At 45.7% G+C, this 19,997-nt stretch overlaps 1 protein-coding gene and 1 pseudogene across 1 annotated transcript in view; one reads left to right on the top strand and one right to left on the bottom strand.

The window, feature by feature from the left end:
• Positions 1–19,997, bottom strand: part of COL22A1 (collagen type XXII alpha 1 chain) — a 325,582-nt gene that overhangs the window by 194,714 nt on the left and 110,871 nt on the right. The window contains exons 5-8 of the mRNA XM_037892981.2: positions 17,616–17,727; positions 6,381–6,504; positions 1,705–1,980; positions 249–329 (exon numbers count right to left, since the gene is read on the bottom strand). Of these exons, the coding sequence (XP_037748909.2) occupies positions 249–329; positions 1,705–1,980; positions 6,381–6,504; positions 17,616–17,727 (593 nt within the window). The remainder of the gene's footprint in view (positions 1–248; positions 330–1,704; positions 1,981–6,380; positions 6,505–17,615; positions 17,728–19,997) is intronic.
• LOC102942586 lies at positions 11,232–12,412 on the top strand (annotated as a pseudogene).

The raw sequence follows: 19,997 nt of genomic DNA, 5'->3' as shown, positions 1-19,997 counted from the left end.
CAGCAGTTGAACCCTTCAGATTTTCCTCTTTCCCACGATAGTTTGACAGGGGAAAGGGACATGGAAAGGTTTAATGCTTAATACATTTCTCTTTTCCAGTAAACTCACCACTGTCATGTTATCAATTCTATTGGTTTGATCTAACACCTTTATAACATCAGACTCACACTGCTGCAACCCCTTATTTGGATAATCGATCTAAACTAAGAGTGTCTTGGTATATATATAAAAACAAAACAACATCTTACTGGTCCAGAGGGAATATCACAGCAGGTTTCCAGCTCAGCATGTCGGGAATCACAGTAAACTACCATCCGCTGAAGATCAAACTAGAAAACAAAGACAGACAGTAGGGCCACATTTCAGAGGCTGTGAATTATTAATGCCAACTTGTGCCTAGTGTTTCGATACAAAGAGTGCAAACAATACAGACAAAGGCCAGATCACAATGGTTCTGGGGGTTCCATAGCTGACACGCATCCGTCTCTGTCAACACCCCAGCATTCTGTGCAGGGCACTATGCTAATGAGAGCCTGACTCTCTGTGTTCATTAAAGATCCTGTGATGCTTTTTACAAAAAAATACAAGGGTGTATATTAACCTCTGTGTCCTGGCCAAATTCCTATCTAGAAAGTTACATTCTGCCTACCTATAGTCCCCCTGCAATTTCAATTGGATAGAATGGCATTCATTGTGTTCAACTCACACAGTCATTCCCCCCCCGCCCCCCCCGTGGGTAAAATGCTACTATGTCATGTTACATGCACACGGCATTCACTTTGCACAGGCCCCTTATACCTTCAACGGAGTTAGCCTTGATTTACATGCATGTAAGAAGAGAACCAGGCCCAGTGTAAGTATCTTGATCTTTTCTCTAAGACCAAGCATGGTACTAATTTAATGCTGGATTTATTCTCGGTGTGGTGAGGACCGTATTCTGATGTTGCAGGAGAGGACTCAGTGATTTAATGAGTCTTTCCTGCTTCTAACTACTACACATGAAACCCCATGTAGGGCCAGGTTGGGTCAGCAAAGAGACATTCAGATGCTGTTTGGTACTATGTAGATTTGGCGATTATGTTTGTGGGTGAGCGATACCTAGGATTGCAGACATGGGTTTAGCAATGGCAAGCTCAGACTGGCCGGAAGGATGAAATGGAGCCCCCTGTTTGTATCCCTGTACTGCACACTTCAGTACTCTCAGGTTAGAAGATGGAAACGCTGGTATCTGATGAGATGTCAGCCATTCTGAGGTCTGGTCTACACTTGGGGTGGGTGGGGGGGTGGGGATCGATCTAAGTTACACAACTTCAGCTACGTGAATAATGTAGCTGAAGTTGACGTACTTAGATCTACTTACCACGGTGTCTTCACTGCGGTAAGTCGATGGCTGATGCTCCCCCGTCAACTCCGCCTGCGCCTCTCGCTCCGGTGGAGTACCGGAGTCGACGGGAGAGCGCTTGGCATTCGATTTATCGCATCTAGACTAGATGCAATAAATCAACCCCCACTGGATCAATCACTGCCCATCGATCCAGTGGGTAATGTAGACAAGCCCTCGGACAGTTAATCAAATGCAAAGATTCAGGAAACGACAGTGAATAAAGAAAGGGTTCGGTGAGAGTATGACACCAGAAACCCCACCAACCTTGCACAGATGGATATAATTCCCCCGGGGAATAAATCCGCAGACTCAGTACTTACGTCTATGGGTACACTGTCATACAGGCGCTTGCCAATCACGGTCTTCCCTTGAATGTCAATATTTTCTCTGTCTTCAATAGGCAACGTCTGCACTAGTTTGCAGTCAATGTAGAGGGAGACGCTCTTGGATTGAATGCTGAGTGCGATCTTATGCCAGCTGCGGTCAAACAAATCACTGACTCGTGCATTTCGAAAGACCACGCGTACTGCGTCCTTGGTCAGCCCAATGGAACTGTACTCCACAGCTTTGTTCTCTCCATCCAGCCGGATAGAGACCTGAGAATCAACAGAAAGAATGCTGCCGATACAAACACAACTTCATTCTCCGTACACTTGTCCTTTCTCATAAACTGTACCCCAAAGTGCTTTACAGAGTCAAAGTTACTAATAGCAGAGGGGAAGGGGAAGAGATATAGGCAGGGTGTGGGAGACATGCCTGAAGATGGGATAGGAAATGAGATTGAGAAAAGACAAGGCATGTTAAAGGGATTAGATGATGGCCTAAATTACCTACCATTATGACTAAAATGACCAAGCAGTGACAAAGAAGGAAGGAGTACTGAGTCACTGGACTCAAATTCAATCAAGTTTTCAAATCAGAGAGAAAGAGCCCAGTTTAATCTGTACTAGGTAAACGCCTATCACATCTAGCATTGCGACAGGTTTCAGAGTAACAGCCGTGTTAGTCTGTATTCGCAAAAAGAAAAGGAGTACTTGTGGCACCTTAGAGACTAACCAATTTATTTGAGCATGAGCTTTCATGAGCTACAGCTCACTTCATCGGATGCATACTGTGGAAACTGCAGAAGACATTATATGCACAGAGACCATGAAACAATACCTCCTCCCACCCCACTCTCCTGCTGGTAATAGCTTATCTAAAGTGATCATCAAGTTGGGCCATTTCCAGCACAAATCCAGGTTTTCTCACCCTCTGCCGCCCCCCGCCCCCACAAACTCACTCTCCTGCTGGTAATAGCCCATCCAAAGTGACCACTCTCTTCACAATGTGTATGATAATCAAGGTGGGCCATTTCCTGCACAAATTCAGGTTCTCTCACCCCCTCACCCCCCTCCAAAAACCACAAACACAAGGGGGGGGGGGGCGAGAAAACCTGTATTTGTGCTGGAAATGGCCCACCTTGATTTTCATGCACGTTGTAAGGAGAGTGGTCACTTTGGATAGGCTATTACCAGCAGGAAAGTGAGTTTGTGTGTGTATGGGGGTGGGGGGGTGAGAAAACCTGGATTTGTGCTGAAAATGGCCCACCTTGATTATCATGCACATTGTAGGGAGAGTGGTCACTTTGGATAGGCTATTACCAGCAGGAGAGTGAGTTTGTGTGTGTGTGTTTTTTGAGGAAAAAAAAAAGGGGGGGGGGTGAGAAAACCTGTATTTGTGCTGGAAATGGCCCACCTTGATTTTCATGCAGGTTGTAAAGAGAGTGGTCACTTTGGATAGGCTATTACCAGCAGGAGAGTGAGTTTGTGTTTGTGGTTTTTGGAGGGGGGTGAGGGGGTGAGAGAACCTGAATTTGTGCAGGAAATGGCCCACCTTGATTATCATATACATTGTGAAGAGAAAAGGAGTACTTGTGGCACCTTAGAGACTAACCAATTTATTTGAGCATGAGCTTTCGTGAGCTACAGCTCACTTCATCGGATGCATACTGTAGAAACTGCAGAAGACATTATATGCACAGAGACCATGAAACAATACCTCCTCCCACCCCACTCTCCTGCTGGTAATAGCTTATCTAAAGTGATCATCAAGTTGGGCCATTTCTGGTCACTTTGGATGGGCTATTACCAGCAGGAGAGTGAGTTTGGGGGGGGGGGGCGCGGAGGGTGAGAAAACCTGGATTTGTGCTGGAAATGGCCCAACTTGATGATCACTTTAGATAAGCTATTACCAGCAGGAGAGTGGGGTGGGAGGAGGTATTGTTTCATGGTCTCTGTGCATATAATGTCTTCTGCAGTTTCCACAGTATGCATCCGATGAAGTGAGCTGTAGCTCACGAAAGCTCATGCTCAAATAAATTGGTTAGTCTCTAAGGTGCCACAAGTACTCCTTTTCATCTAGCATTGCAGAATTCATACTTCACCCACTAATTATCTCTCTCTCTCTTTCCAAGCCCATTGCTACAAGCATATTGTTTCTCATAATTCCTCCATTGGACGGCTCAAGTACTGTACATATTAAGCCATGGATGTAGGAGCAAGCATATGAAGGTTAACATTTTCTAAAGCACCTAAGTAACCTAGGAGCCCAAGTCCCATCTTCAAAAGTGATTAAGGCATTTAGGAGCCTACGTCGTATTAACTTTCAATGAGACTTAAGGCTTCTAAGTGTCAAAGTCATTTTAAAAATGGGACTTGTGTAAAAATTTCAAAAGTGCCTATTGCTTTTCGCTTTCCAAACTTCAGGGGGTCAATTTTTCAGCTATGAACAACAGGAAATGACTGACTGTCTGGTATATAGGATTCGGAATGAAGGGAGAATGGTTTCACAATAAGTAACATGTCCTTTTATCAAGGATCAGCTGAAAATTTTTCAAGATAATGATATTAACCTTTGTTCACTGGCTGACTTAAGAATCTAGCTAGCCAGCTAGTAGCTTCTTATACTAGACCCATCCCCTGTGCTGCCTGAGTGTCTTGAATATTTCTCCACATCCTCTGGAAGTTCAAATCCAAAGGAATAATAATATGTAGCACTGCTAAATAAATCAGCACTGGCAGCCCACTCAGGAATCACAAGTATCTCTGTAACAACAAACTAAAATGTACGCAGGTTTCAAAGTAGCAGCCGTGTTAGTCTGTATTCGCAAAAAGAAAAGGAGTACTAGTGGCACCTTAGAGACTAACCAATTTATTTGAGCATAAGCTTTCATGAGCTACAGCTCACTTAATGCATCCGATGAAGTGAGCTGTAGCTCACGAAAGCTTATGCTCAAATAAATTGGTTAGTCTCTAAGGTGCCACTAGTACTCCTTTTCTTTTTGTAAAATGTACGCAGTAGGCAAAACAAAAAAAAACCCCAAACCCCTGCAAACAAAAAAGACAACATGGTGTGGTGTTAAAAAATCTATATGGCAACAGACGATAGATTGCAGTCACGATGAATGGGGGTATGTATGTATAACTTATGAATTCCGGTTGATACTGTGAAGTTGCCTTATGAACAGCTGCAGTATCATGAGTGTCTATATGTTTGTGGATCCACCAAAGTCTTGTAGCTGGTACACACCAGACAGGGACAAAAGGAAATACTTAAGGCTAATGACAGTACTTTAACTATACAAAGATTATGCTAAAAAGCAGTTCAAGCCTTGGAGAACCATTCTAGCTTATGACTTGGAATGAAGGGGGGAAGGTAGGAACAGTGGAAACTTACCAGGAATAGAACAAAAGAGAAAAGGTCACCAGGAGGGGTTTAAATAAAGAAACACGGAGAAATAGGGAGAGCCAGAAAGGAAGCATGAGGCAGGAGACAGCAAGGTCACAGAAGCTGGGAAAGGGACTCCATGGGGGATGGACCACCCATCATGTAACAGTATACATAAGGCAGGGCACAACAATGTGTGGCCCCGGAGAACTCCCAAGTGAAGTGTGAGAGATCGAAAATGACCAATGTCGTGTGTATTGTTTTGTGTGATACACACTCTTCTGTGCTCTGTATGTTTAGGTATAAAAGAACAAACGCATTTGACTCTGTGCAAAGTGTCAGAGTGTGTGTGAACTGCTTCCCAACTGCTGTGTGCCTCTGAGAGAGTTAAACTGTAACCGGAAGCTTCACACCTCTGAGATGGAGCTGTGGGACAGGGCGTATTTAAGTCACAGGGGTATATTGGAGGTCAATGCTAGTCTTGGGGGGCCTAGGGCAGGTGAGCTGAAGAGCCCCATTTCCAAGAAGGGGTAACAGACTATTTGGTGCCCAGGAAATGTTCCACAAAGGCCAACCAAGGAACCACTGCTGGAGCCTCCTGAGGCTCCAGAGGCTTGAAACCCCTGGAGATCCAGAGCAGCAGAGACTTGGATTCCCCGTCACAGCCATCTTAGTGAGCGGCCAGGAGGGGGCGCTCGCTAGGTTCCGTGACTGTACAGCTATAGCACTTTCTATCTGAAGATCTGCAAGTGCTTTACAAACATTAATGAATTCCCCTTCACAAACCCCATGCCAGGTAGGGAAGCATTATTATGCCCATTTCACAGGGGAGGAAACTGAGGCAAAGGGATGTTAAGTAACCTGCTCAAAGTCCCCAGGAAGTCTGTGGCAGAGTCAGGAAGAGAAGCCACCTCTCCTGAGGCCCAGTCCTGAGCTTTAACCGTGAGACCATCCCCGCTACTCTGGGGCAAGCAGTAATTTTTCTATATAGAACCAGCTAAATAAACTTATTGAAAAACTCAAAGTGCTTTTAAAAATTAGGAGAATGTCTTTTCTCTGCCCATTTCCTCCTAACCTCAGCCACTGCCGGAGCAAACCTCCTTTCCAATATAAACCATGGGCCGTGTCCAATTTTAAAGGCAAAAGTTCTTCGGCAGAACGAACTGAAAGTGTGTCAGTCGAAAGGAATGCTCATCAGTCCATTCGGAAGGGGAAGTGAGGAGTTAAAGCGGCATAACCAGCTTGTGCGAAACACGCCTGCTCCCGAAGGCTGGAAAGGGCCCCATACCTGCGGAATGCCGTACTTGTCGATAATCTGCCAAATATACCAGTCTTCTCTCCTGGAAGCCCTCCGGAATTTGAAGGTGGCTACAAAGGCATATTCATCAGGCAGGCCCTGTGGGAATACACCCCTGGGGAAGAGGAATTGAGAGAGAAATGTAACAGACAACAACAAAGAGCAAAAGACTCTAACAGAAGCCCCTGTGTGTCCTGGCAAGATTTTCCAAAGCCATCATGTAGATGTCTAAAAAATCTGCTGTATCTGGCAGCCAGTAACAACAGGGACATGTGTCTGCTCCCCTCCATCAGCGCATGCCAGCTTTAGCCTAGAGGGGCTCTTCCCCATTCCTGTGGTGAGGAGATGATTCATTCCCAGCCCTCATCTTAAATACCAAAACCGGGGATTTTGCAGACTGTTCTGCATCATGCTGAACAGGTTGGGTTTTCCCTGATGAGGTACCCCCCCTCAGTGCCTAGCTTACCCAGTGGATAAGTGAAGCATCCCTGTTTGGATACTCTGCTGCAGTGGGGGCTTTTTACATCTGAACGCAGGCAGGCAGGTCTGACACATCCTGTGAACGTATTAAACTGGAGCAGCATGAAAAGATCATAATGTATCAGATTCCAGACAAAGCAGGCACTGCTTTTAGTGCCAGCCCTGAAGGAGACGTTACTGTTCTCTTGGCTGGTGGAATCAACTGTGCTTTCTCAAAACACACTTTGCAAACAGATTTCGCAGAAATTTACTCAGTGCGTAGTAGGGATGTAAAAGTGTAACTGGTTAACCGATAAGCATCAGTCTTATCGGTTTTGGTTGATGATTAAACTCCGCTGCTGCCCTGCGCCTGGGGTCCTGGCTGCCGGCCCGCACCAAGATCTCCGCTGCCAGCCCGCGCCCGGAACTCCGCTGCCGGCCCACACCTGGGGTCCCGGCTGCTGCTCCACGACCAGCTCCCGGCTGCTGCCCTGTGCCCAGGGACTCTGCTGCCACCCACGCCCAGTGTCCCGGCTGCAGCGGAGTCCAGGGTACAGGGCCAGCAGCCGGGACCCCAGGCACAGGCCAACAGTGGAGCCCTGCGTAAAACTTAGGGGTGCTGCAGCACCCCTCCCCCAAGCCCTAGTTCCCCACCTATGTGAACGCCCTAGCAGTTAACCGTTTAACCAATAGAACGTTAATAGGTTACACAGTTACTATTTTTAAACTCTATTTACATCCCTAGCGCATAGCTTGCCTCGTAGGATTGGTGCCCATCTTTGAGAGGACGAAGAATCAACCTGTTTGAGTCAAGCTTGTCGCCACCTGTGTCACGGGCACCAATGAGAACCCAGAAGCCATAGCAGCAATAAATAAAGGGCGAAGCCCTTAGGAAAGCTATTCAGATGGGTAGCATCCCTGACTTTGCCCAGAGGAACAAGGGAAGAGTGGGAGCTGGGCATTCAATCCTAGAGGCCACCCGCTGACAATTCAGGCTGCGGGTGTTTTAAAAGAGCCAATTTTTTTTTTTAAATAAAAGCCACCTCAAATAAGTATCGGGTTGAGTTTACAGCAATGATTCGAAGTCATTCATGCTTCATGCAAACCAATTCCCCTGTCGTTAGCTTTCACTTGGAATTTCCTGATTTGAAGCTAAGCCCTTCAAGATATCTGAACAGACAGTACTGTGGTTTAGACCATTATTGCTGCTTCTGCTCTAACACACCCGCAATGAACCCCAAATTCTTTCCCAAAAGCCAGATTGAAGAAGACTCCTTGTAGTCACCGTGTAGCAACCACAACTCCTACTACCTTGTGTGCGGTGACAGACCTCCCACAAAGGCAAGACTTTGGACCCCAGGCAGAGTTATTTCTGTCTGGCTTATCTCATCATTTTCTACATGTCCTGTTAACACGTCTTACCAGCTGCTCAGCTCCATTTCCACACAGCTAACCGGTGGCCTTTACAGTGTAACACCTGCTGCTTGCGTGGCCCGAAGGAGCTCCAGTGAGAGCTGCCAGAGCTCAGCGCCTCTGAATAGATGGCCAGCAAAAGAGCATCAGATTCTGGCTCCCTGTGGGCACCTTACAATACCCTTCACCTAGGGAGACCTAGGACCTGGCCAGACACAGTCAACTCCTGTTTGCAAGCTGCTCACACAACTGCCCTTCCCCACTGACATGGATTCTCCTGGTGCCAACATCCTGTCTCTCACACAGCCAGAAAGAGAGCCCGAGAGCCCCCCCCGCCCCCCCCCCCCGAAGTTGTGGAACCCACAGGAATTCCATATCACAAAAGAGCAGGTCCCTGGGTTGCCACTGTCCTGCCAGAGCCCCAGTGGAGAATAAAAGTGGCATGAAAGTGGCAACAAAAAGGCACTGGAGCAGTGCAGAGGAGGTCTGGTGGGGAAGAGCCAGGTCAGTCACATCAGTCCTGCCAATGGGCACACAGCCAGGCCTCATGTACCTTTGACACATATTTGTGTGAACTGCCTGTCGCACAACTGTCTGCTTTGTACATGGGTTTTGTCTGAGTTCTCTGTAAGGGAAACAGGGCCCTTTTAAATCGCTGACAGATTCAATTGGCCTCCGCCCCACCCCCCATTCCCTAACGAACCTTTCAGAATAATGAGCTAAAAACCACAAAGTCTCCGTTCATTCATTTCAGAAGAGAAGTGCAACCCAGCTGATGCTTGGCCGTGAACCTTCACATCCTTGTTGGAGTCCTGGCATTGGGAGTGCCTCCCATATCTGAGCTCCTGAAATGCTGCCAATTACCGTCTGCGCTTCCATTCACTCCCCTTGCCTGCCTATCTTCCTGACTCTTCTTCCACGAGCAGCAGTGGCCCCCTTTGCTCCCCTACCGGTCCTGTCCTGACCATTCCCCTCCTGCCTTCCCTCCTGTCTTGTCCCCAATCCTCCCTGGGTATGTCTACACTGCAAAAAAAAAGTCAATGAGTCTCAGAGCCCAGGTCAACTGACTCAGGCTTGCGCAGGGTGACCAGATAGCAACTGTGAAAAAATGGGACAGGGGATGGGGGATAATAGGGCCTATATAAGAAAAAGTCCCAAAAACGGGACTGTCCCTATAAAAACAGGACATCTGGTCACCCAAGGCTTGTGGGACTAAAAATAGCAGCGTAGATGTTCCTTCTCCAACGGCTGGAGCTTGGGCTTTGAAACCTAGGGAGGGAGGGTTGGTCTCAGAGCCCAAGCTCCAGGCTAAGCAGGAATGTCTACACTGCTATTTTAGTCCTGTAATACAAGTCCTGAAAGCCCAAGTCAGTTGACCTGGGCTCTAGGACTTGCCGCCATGGCTTTATTTTATTTTATTTTATTTTATTATATTTTTTGCAGTGTAGACGTTCCTCTCTCTCCTGCTGTTGTCTCCCCCTCTCTCTGCTCAGCTTCCCAATCCTCCCAATCCCCCCGGTCCTGGAGCTGCTATCCCCCTTTGTTACCAACCACTTGGGCTCCCTACCCTACATCTCCTCACTCCGAGCCCTGGGCACTTTCTGGTGCCTGAAGCTCCTGTTCTGCCTCTGTCCCCCACTCCCTGGAAACACAGCAGGAAGTGAGTTAGCTTAGCCTCTGTTACAGGAGACAGCTTTTCACCCCCCAATCCTCTGGCACTCGGACTGTTGAGTCCTAGTGCAGAAAGACCCATTCCCATCCAGCCCATGTAATGAAAGCCAACCAGACCAACACATTGTCTCACTTAACTTAGTGCTGGCAAATGATCACATCGACAGCCCTGGGGAGAAGATGTCCCTCGTATTTACCCACAGGACGGGCATAGCATTGGCAGGAGCAGTGTTAACATCTCCCTTACTGGCCCCTACCAAGGCCCTGATTCAGCAAAGCATTTAAGCACGTGCTTCATTATAAGTATGGACGCAAGTTCCATTAAAATCAACAGGTCTTAAGCACAGGCTTTGTTGAATGGGACATGCTTAAAGTTTAGCTTGTTTTTGAGTGTTGGGCTGATGTGTTTGGCCCAAGGGCTTTCACTCAAACTTGGAAGCATCCGGTGGGGAAGTGGGTAAATGAACGTAACCTAAACTCCACATTCCCCAAAGGAGAAGGGGGAAAATTCCATTTACCCGCGTTTATCCTTGATTACACTACTGGATGTGTCTGTTCTTGGCCTCTCTACTAGGACTGCTTGTGTGGCTCGGTGGATGCCTCTGTGCTAGGAACTGGGCTGAGACCACTGACACGTTACACAGAGGCTGCTGAACAGTGCGTCACGTGGATTTAAAGTGGTGGAAAGCTGTAGTGACCTGTTACCAGCCCCCCGCCTCCCCCCCCCCCCCCCCCCCCGGCAACCTCAGGTGATTTTTTTAAGGCTCCGAAGAACAGGCTGTAAGTTCCTGGTGTGCACAGCCTTTGTGCCGAAAGCAAACCTAAAGACACCACTGTTGCTCAGAAGTTATGACAAAAGCTGGAGCTGAAGTCCTTTGCCCCTGTGTCTTTTTTGCAAATGCAATAGCTCATAAATAACAAGAGCTCAGTTGATGAGTTTTCATTTATTTCCCTTCTAAAAACATGGATGTCCATCAAGTGGCTAACTTGGGTATTTGGGAATCCAAGTACTTTGAGTGCAGTCCCCAGAAATGTTTTATTTCCCTGCCTTCACCTGAAGCTGAAATGAGCTCATGATCCATGCTACAGAGCATCTGAAATCCTGCTTTACAGGTTGCCTGGTATCCACAGGGAGCTTGCTGTTGATTGCTGAGTTTATAATTCTGAGAACACAACTGGTCACAAAAGAGCTCTCTATGAAGCTCCAAGCTGGGAGAAATCCCTAGTGCAGCAGGTTAGCTTATGAGTTAAGTAACCCAAATTCAAGCTCAGGTGAATCGCAACCTTGGCATACAAAAAATGAGAATCCACATCGAGAGGACTTCCTGGCTCCGCCTCGATTTCTCATCACCTTCCATTTGCCATGAGAACACCAAATCCTCCATCCTCAACCTTCACACCACAAAGAGAAACGTTAGCCAGCTTTTGTTCCTGACACCAAATGTAACACAGGTGTGTTGTTTGCTTGTGCAGAATTACTGACATTTAAGATATTTTGGAAATTAGCTGACAAAAATTAAACAAAACACTGAAACGTGAAGGAAAACACCTGTAAACCCAGACTTGTAGATCACTAAATATTTAGGTCATTGAGCCCAGTGAATCAATTCCAGCCCAGCCCAGGAGTGGCTAAAATTCACTTACATTTGGTGGCCATCCAGCCATCTACCTGAACCGAGGCTGGTGGGTGTCATGCTACTTCCCTATTATCTACAACATGATCATCACCAGGGTCAGATTGCACCTTCTAGCCACAAAGCCTGTGGAATAAGGCTCTAGGGGAGGAAATCTCCATGAGAAACCTTTGTAGATGGGGAGATGGGGCTTGCTCCCCTGCAGAATAGGCTGTGGGCTCACTCAGTACCCTGTTGATCTCCTGGGAAATCAGCAAGAGGCCAGGGCCATCTGTGAAGGGGCCCTAGACTGACTTGCAGGTTCTGTGGCCTGACATGTCTCCCCCCCCCCCCCCCCCCCCCCCCCCCCGCAAATTGCCAAGTTTCCAAGTCCCCAGCAGCTAGATTTTGTTATTGGAATGTGGTGGCAACCTCTTTGATGCAATCTCTATTGCATTGAAGGCAGCTCTCTTTAATACAAGGAAACCCAAAGTGCGTGTTTTGGAGGATGAAGAAGGATCAAAAGAGATTGAGCTCTCTGATGCCCCTTATGACTGCATTTGACTTAATGTGGATAACATACCCTGTATCATCACATTAAGCAAAATTGGTTGTAGGCATGTGGTTGATGCTACCCTTCAGGAAGAAACTTGCTCTTCGGCCAGCCTGCTCTTTTCTGTGACCAGCAGAGGTACCCTTACGTGTATGAAGAAACTGGGGAACAATAGTCTTGATCCAGAGAGTATCTTTGAGATGATGGAGACAGGAAAATGGGTAGGCAAAACATTGCACACTTCCCTACAGAAGATCTTAGACAAAGAAGAGAGTCTGGGGACAACATGACAGAAGGTTGGATTCCTAGGATGAGTTGTTTCATCAATGCAGATGTAAATTTTCAAGTTATTTTTCAAAGCATGATCTAGTCAGTTTGTATATGAAATAAAGGATATTTTTGGTTAAAAAAAAACAGCCCACTTAAAAGGAGCAGCTTGCTGCAGAGGGTGCTTTGGGAGAAAGATAATAAAACTGTAGCTCCAGGTTGAACTGTCTTTCTTCAGACTCTCTGCAGGGCTGGAAGGAGGAAGATGTGCTGCCCTGACCACTCCCTACCCCTCTGCCCCATATGGATCCCAGGGCCCATTGAATGCTTTCTGTAGCATCCAGGGAGACAGTGCCACAGAGATAGCATAGGGTGCAGGGAGATTTATGCAAGGGTCTGCGGGGCATGATTTCCCCCTTTATCAGGCTCATTCTCAGGGAGCAGCTGTCCACATCACAAAAGCCACTACTGCAGTTCTAATCGGAGAGGCCAGTTACTGAATGAGCCATGGAGACTGAAATACCCTGTCAGCCTTAGAGGTGGTCCATACAAGTTAGGTTTGAGGCACCAAGAAAAGTTTGCACTGCTTTTGCCCACCCTGCTTCCTACGACTCAGTTCAGCAAGGCACTTAAGCACCTGCTTAACTTTCAGCAAGTGCTCAAGTACAGAAGTACAAGTGCTTTGCTGAATTGGGGCCCTACTTCTGCAGATGAAGAGGATTTCACTCTTCAGGGCCACCAGTCTGGCACCTTTTCCAAGCACAAAATTCTCATGTATAATATTTTTTTTCCAAATGGAAACTAAAACCATTTAAATAGATTACTCAGTACATTAATTAATTAGTATCTAATTATGAGAAGCTGCCATGAATTGATTAACACTACTACTAATTATTTGGAGGAAGGAGTCTTTGTTTTAGTGCTATTCATAATTTCAGTTCCTGGTTTTATGTAGGTATATGTGATTTCATTTTCCTTGAGTGATATTCCTGTGGGAATCTTCCTAGAACCCGCAATATCTTAGGCTGCTGAAGACAAAAATGGAATATACTAAAACCTCCTGGAGCTTGAGTTTGTTTTCCTTCCAAACCACAGGAGCTTGCAGGTTAAAATACAGAAGAAGGGTGAACATTGGCGGGCTCTTTTTAAATTTCCTTTTCTTGATTTGTTTAAAAAGGGAAATTTAGTAATTGCCAAAAAACTGTTTCAATATGGATAGTCCTAGGGAGAACAAGATGGCAGCTATGTTAAACAAAATGATGCAGCATGAGCGGAAGCAGTACAAGAATGCCCCTAGTCGCAATGCTAGTGAGGCACTTCAAATGCCTCAGAATGTAATGCTAGCCCATCGCCCAGTCAATAGCTGGCAAACTTGCCCTGATCCAAAGCCTGTTGAAGTCAATGGCAAGGCTTCCTTCAACTTTAGTGGGCTTTGGATTATCCCCATTGTCCACAAGGGTGATAACCCATGTGAAATGTGGTAGTTGGAGCTGTGATGTGGATAAGTGGCTACTGGGAACTGGCCTCAGAACACCAACTCATTTTACACAGGCCATTGAATGGCCATTCGATGGCCACAATTTCAGGCACAGGGTGCCAGTCTTGCCTATTAGCCACTGAAATCAAGACTTAGATACCTAATTAAGGGACATGATTTTCAACCCTGCTGAGCCCCCAGCAGCTGCCACTGACATCAACGGGCGCTCCTGAATACTGTTGCTCGCAGGCAGGGAACAAGCAAGAGCCTAGAGCAGTTTCTTCACCCAGCAAGAAATCGGTCTCATCACTATTCTGCTTTAATTAACTTTCTTCCAGCCAATCTGTCATCTCAGCTAAACAACAAGAAAGCACGAAGACAGAGTTCACCACAGAGATTGCCACTGCAATGCTATGCCTGAAAATGCCCAGATACAAATGGTTTTCTTGCTTTTAACCTTGGGGCAATTTTTGGTGTCTGTCACTATAGACTAAAAATCCCTCCTTAACAGTTTGTTATTGAGGAAAGAAGATGAACCCTGCGACTTGATAAGACAGTGACATGTCTGTGGGTAACAATACTCGTTAAATAGCTCTAATGGCAAAAATTGCAATGAGTCCTGCATGCCTCTAGAAGGGTCCTCAAAGCTTATTGGTACCTACCTCAAAATAATGAATGGATTCACTTCAGGGAAGTCCTGTCCTCCTTAGCTAGTCTTCCCACCCAGATCAGCATTACTACATGATGAATACCCACTGAACACAGCTAAGTGACAGATCTAATATCGATGCCCTGAATCCATCACTCAGTCATGCATCACACACATCAGTCACACTGCCCCCATGTTGTCCTCTCTGCCTTGGGTTTTGTGTTAGTGGCCAATGCTATAGTATCTCAGCCTTATCCTGGGGTCTGAAACCAGATTGAGAAAGACAGAAAGCTAACCCTGTCCAGATAACCCCACAGGAGCTTGGCAACTAACTTCCAGAACATGTTCCCCAGACGGGGGGGGGGGGTCAAGACTGGCCAATAGCTCAACAGAAAATCAAAGTTAAGAGACACCTCCTTCAGCACAAGCCAAACCTCAGCATATTTCAGTAGGGATGGCACTATGCCCTCTTCTAGGATGTCCTAAGTGAGAACTCCCATCTAATTATAAAGTGCTTCACCGCTGGCTTTCACAAGCTACAACAGAAAGGGATCCTGGACACAGGCTATTCGCAGTACCACCGGAAACCTCTGCACAGGGGATGCGACCAAGTTAAACCAGTGCAGATGTATTTGCACCCCTCATTCTAAACATGATTGGCAAAGAGATGTGCAAATTCTTTCCAGCACAGCAACATCAAGTCCGATTCAGGGAAGTGACTTTCTAGCTGAATCACACTCTTCATGGCTCTGAACAGCTACCCTGGAGCATTATTTACCACATCTCTAATAGATTCAAGGAACTTCTGTTCTCCACACAGACTCGATGGAAGCTTCTGCTCTCCTCCTGATCAGTCTCTGAAAACTGTTTCCAAGTCTGTCACTCTCCCTGAGTTAATCATTCACTCTCATATAGACCTTTCCATCCATATATCTCAAAGTACCTTAAAAAACAGGATCATCCTCATCATTATCCCCATTTTACAGTTGAAGAAACTGAGGCACGGAAGCAAAGTGGCTTGCCCACCGTCACTCAGCAAGTCAGTGTCAGGGTGTCAAATTGTTGCTAATTGTATTAAGGGCTTCTTTGAATGGACTCTTTTCAGATTATAGATCACAAATCATCCAAACACTTCAAGCACATGAGTTATCCCATCTCCAGTCACGAGTTATCCCATCTCCTGCGAGGGCCCTACTAAATTCTCGGCCATGAAAAACATGTCATGGACTGTTAAATCTTGTCTTTTGTGTGCTTTTACCCTATACTATACAGATTTCATGGGGGGAGACCAGTGTTTCTCAAATTGGGGGTCCTGACCCAAAAGGGAGTTGCAGGGGGGATCGCAAGGTTATGTTAGGGGGATCGTGGTATTGCCACCCTTACTTCTGTGCTGCCTTCAAAGCGGGGCAGCTGGAGAGTGGCGGCTGTTGCCCACCTCTGAAGGCAGTGTCCCACCGGCATCAGTGCAGAATACCATACCAGGCCACCCTTACTTCTGCGCTGCTGCCTTCAGAGCTGGATGGCCAGAGAGTGGCAGCTGCTAACTGAGGGCCCGGCTCTGCAGGCAGCAGCGCAGAAGTAAGGGTGGCAATACCTTACCACGCTGTCCTTACTTCTGCGCTGCTGCTGGCAGCCCTTCTGCCTTCAGAGCTGGGCTCCCGGCCAGCAGCCGCCTTCTCCAGCTGGCCAGCAGCAGCACAGAAGTAAGGGTAGCAGTACCACAACCCGTCCCCTCCGCCCTCCAATAATCTTGTGTATTGGGGGGCGAGGCGGACGGGTTGTGGTACTGTATTTGCCCCCCTCACAGCTCCTTTTCGGGTCAGGACGCCTACAACTACAACACCATGAAATTTCAGATTTAAATAGCTGAAATCATGAAATTTATGACTTTTAAAATCCTATGACCACGAAATTGACCAAAATGGACCATGAATTTGGTAGGGCCCTAAGCATAGCAATTAGGCGCTTGCTTAAGTCTTATGGAAGTCAGACTTAACGTACCTGCTTAAGTGCTTTGATAAAGAAGGCTGTGATTACTCATGCCCTTAAGGCTAAGCAGGTACTTAAGTGATTGCTGAATCTGGACCATGACAAATTTAGGCAGGATTTAAACAAACAAGCCACAGCAGAGGTGAAAGACTCTGGACCCCTTTCTCATTTTCCTGAGTCATACAGAATTAGTCTAGTCCCATAATACATAGAGCAATTATATATACATTTCACATAGTGACCAAGGTTTATTTAGTGCAATGAATTTATCCCCCCCCATTCCTAAATTCATTTACCCTGAGACTTGGCATAATTTACAGACTTAAAACTTTTTTCCTATAGCCATATTTTCACTTTTTACCTTTTTTTTTTTTTTTTTTAGGTAGAGGGTGGGGAGGGGATCAATCCAGGTTGCTTCCAAGATGACCAAACTTATGAAATCAAAGAAATGTAAATGGCCAGAGTATCTCCAATACACAATGAGCCAAGGAGAAGAGTCAAAACAGATTAGAAAAAATAACTCTTATCCAGAAGAAGGAAAATAATTAATATTGATTTTTGTAATATTAAATTTAAAACAATCACTGTGAAAAAAGTTAACGAAGACAATTCAATCCATTGTTCCATAGGCACTCAATGAAATTATGCACTCATTCTTCTCAAGGCTAATGCTAACAGAACTGATATGACAGGTTGAAGAGAGCCCATTTTGATGGACTGTGACACAGCTGGCAGCCTCATGTTATAAAAGCCCCTGAGTACTGAATCCATGTTGACAGAGGATTAACTGCTGTTCATTCTTTTAGGAGGTTAAGAAACTGTATTAGCTGCCTGATAACTACATCCACGGGGAATCAGTCTCCTGCAGTTAGCAAATACACACCTCGGTGAAAGTGCCACCAAACGCTCATTTTAGACAGGAGTGATTAATGGGGTTAGAACCTAGGCTCCAGGGTGGCTTGTGACAGGGCATTGCCAGCAGAGTTGAATGGGCAACTCAAAGCCAGCAGAAACTCCTTTATGCATTTCCTAGGGAAGCACTGCCTTGGGACAGCCAGTAAGATTCTGGGTTAACTTAAAAGAACTAAATCACAGATATCAGAGGCTCAAGTGAAAAGAAGACCAGGAAACTTACTCAGTTTTCTGCACGATGGGGAAGCTTCCAAGTCGTACATAAGAACTCTGAATTCCATTTTCTTTCCTTCCAAAAATCTCCTTCACGCTGAACAAATCCACCAGGTCAAACCCTGTCCCAAAGTAGATAGTAAAAACAAGACTGTGATCAGGCTACCGTTCAAACAGCAGAATAATGGGTCAAGCATTCAAATTGTGGTCTGGTGTCTCTGTCAAACCATGGTTGCTGCACTTCAGAAATGGGTCCAATTCCGACTTGGAGAAGCTTGAACATAATTCCAGAGTGATTTAGTCTGCCAAATTACTCCAAAATCAGAGTGATAAACACATAGGAAGAGAAAATCAAACTGAAAAGTGCCTTAAAGAGATCAAAATGACATTTTACATGCACTTACGATGATTATTTGTATTACCGTAGCGCCTAGAGGTAGATGAAATTCAACTAATCTATGAGAGTCACATAGTTAAGGAGGAGAAATTAACAGCCCAGATAAAATCTAGGACAGCCTTTTCATAGAATCATAGAATATTAGGGTTGGAAGAGACCTCAGGAGGTCATCTAGTCCAGTTCCCTGCTCAAAATAGGACCAACACCAACTAAATTACCGCAGCCAGGGCTTTGGGCCTTAAAAACCTCTAAGGATGGAGATTCCACCACGTCCCTAGGTAACCCATTCCAGTGCTTCACCAACCTCCTAGTGAAATAGTGTTTCCTAATATCCAACCTCCTCCATTCAGTAAGGGTCTCACACGTTCCCTGATCTTCTTCTTGTTGCTAACATACATGTAGAAACCCTTCTTGTTACCCTTCACATCCCTTGCTAGCTGCAACTCCAGTTGTGCCTTGGCCTTCCTGATTAAATCCCTGCATGCTCCAGCAATATTTTTGTACTCCTCCCTAGTCACCTGTCCAAATTTCCACTTCTTGTAAGCTTCCTTTTTGAGTTTAAGCTCACCAAAGATTTCACTGTTAAGCCAAGCTGGTCGCCTGCCATATTTGCTATTCTCTCTGCACTTTGGGATGGTTTGTTCCTGTGCCTTCAACAAGGTAAAGCCAGCTCTCCTTTTATTGAAGAGCAATTAGTCCAAGTGCTTGTCTCCACACGATTTCTGTACCAATTTAATTATACCAGTTTAGAACCAATCCAACCCATATAAATTGATGCAACCCTTTGTATGGATGCAGTTATACCAATTTAGAGGTGCTTATATTGGAACAGGTTTCAGAGTAACAGCCGTGTTAGTCTGTATTCGCAAAAAGAAAAGGAGTACTTGTGGCACCTTAGAAACTAACCAATTTATTTGAGCATAAGCTTTCGTGAGCTACAGAGCTGTAGCTCACGAAAGCTTATGCTCAAATGAATTGGTTAGTCTCTAAGGTGCCACAAGTACTCCTTTTATATTGGAACAGCTTATGATGATAAATTTACACTAGGTGTTTCTACCAAATTAACTACATCAGTTTTTAAACCAATGTAGTTAAATTGGAACAAAAACTGCTTGCAGCCCAGGCCCAGGACAGAGCTATAGGTAGCAGAAGACAGCAAAATATAAACCTAAAGTATGTTGTCTGTTGCTGGGGGGAGGGGCACCTTTTCAAGGTGGCTGATCCTTTCGTCTTGCATGAGTTTTCCTGGCTCTCAGTAGCCTTCCCTTCTGTCCACTCTGGTACTGGACAATCAGGAGGTTAAATAAGGCAGCTAAGATACTCCCAGGGACTTATGGCTTCTTCCCATAATCACTTTGGTGACAACTCCATTGACAGACCTTCTAACATATTGTCATCAGCCATGATTGCTTCTATAAATTCTAGCAAATAGAGATGATCAGGGACTTGAAAGCTCCCTACTGGCTATAACATAAAACCAGCATGACCTGTCCATACAAACTCGCTGATAGCTCATTTCACCCTGCAGCACATATTTTTCATTTACACCAAACATACTGACGTGAAGAAGGAGCACGAGTGTTGCCTGTGAGAAATGGCTCGCATTGATTGGCAAGAAAGCTTGTTAGCTGTCACAAAAGCTAATTTGTGAAGGGGCAAGTTGGATCACTGCCAAAGCTGCTACACAATTCCAATTCAGCATCAGCTGCCAGACTTTTCAAACTACGTAGGAAATGCTCTGCTATGTAGGTACACGTTATGGTGATGAAAACTTCCTCTAAGTATTTCCATCATTAGCCTCAGATGCCAAACATGCTTTAATCTTTCCCTGACAACTCAAGCAAACATCCTTATCTTAAGGGACTGTTTATGGCTTTCAAACTGTTACAGTCGATGCAAAGGAAGTGTCATACTCAATCAATCACTTCATCTTGCTGAAATCCCTAAAAGAGAGCAGGATCAGAGCTGCTTAGACTCATAAAACAATATAACGAA

Source organism: Chelonia mydas, chromosome 2 (genome assembly GCF_015237465.2).
Source record: "Chelonia mydas isolate rCheMyd1 chromosome 2, rCheMyd1.pri.v2, whole genome shotgun sequence".
Classification (NCBI taxonomy): Eukaryota; Metazoa; Chordata; order Testudines; family Cheloniidae; genus Chelonia; species Chelonia mydas.
The sequence above is the reverse complement of the archived record's forward strand: the minus strand, read 5'-3'. Positions and strand labels throughout refer to the sequence as shown.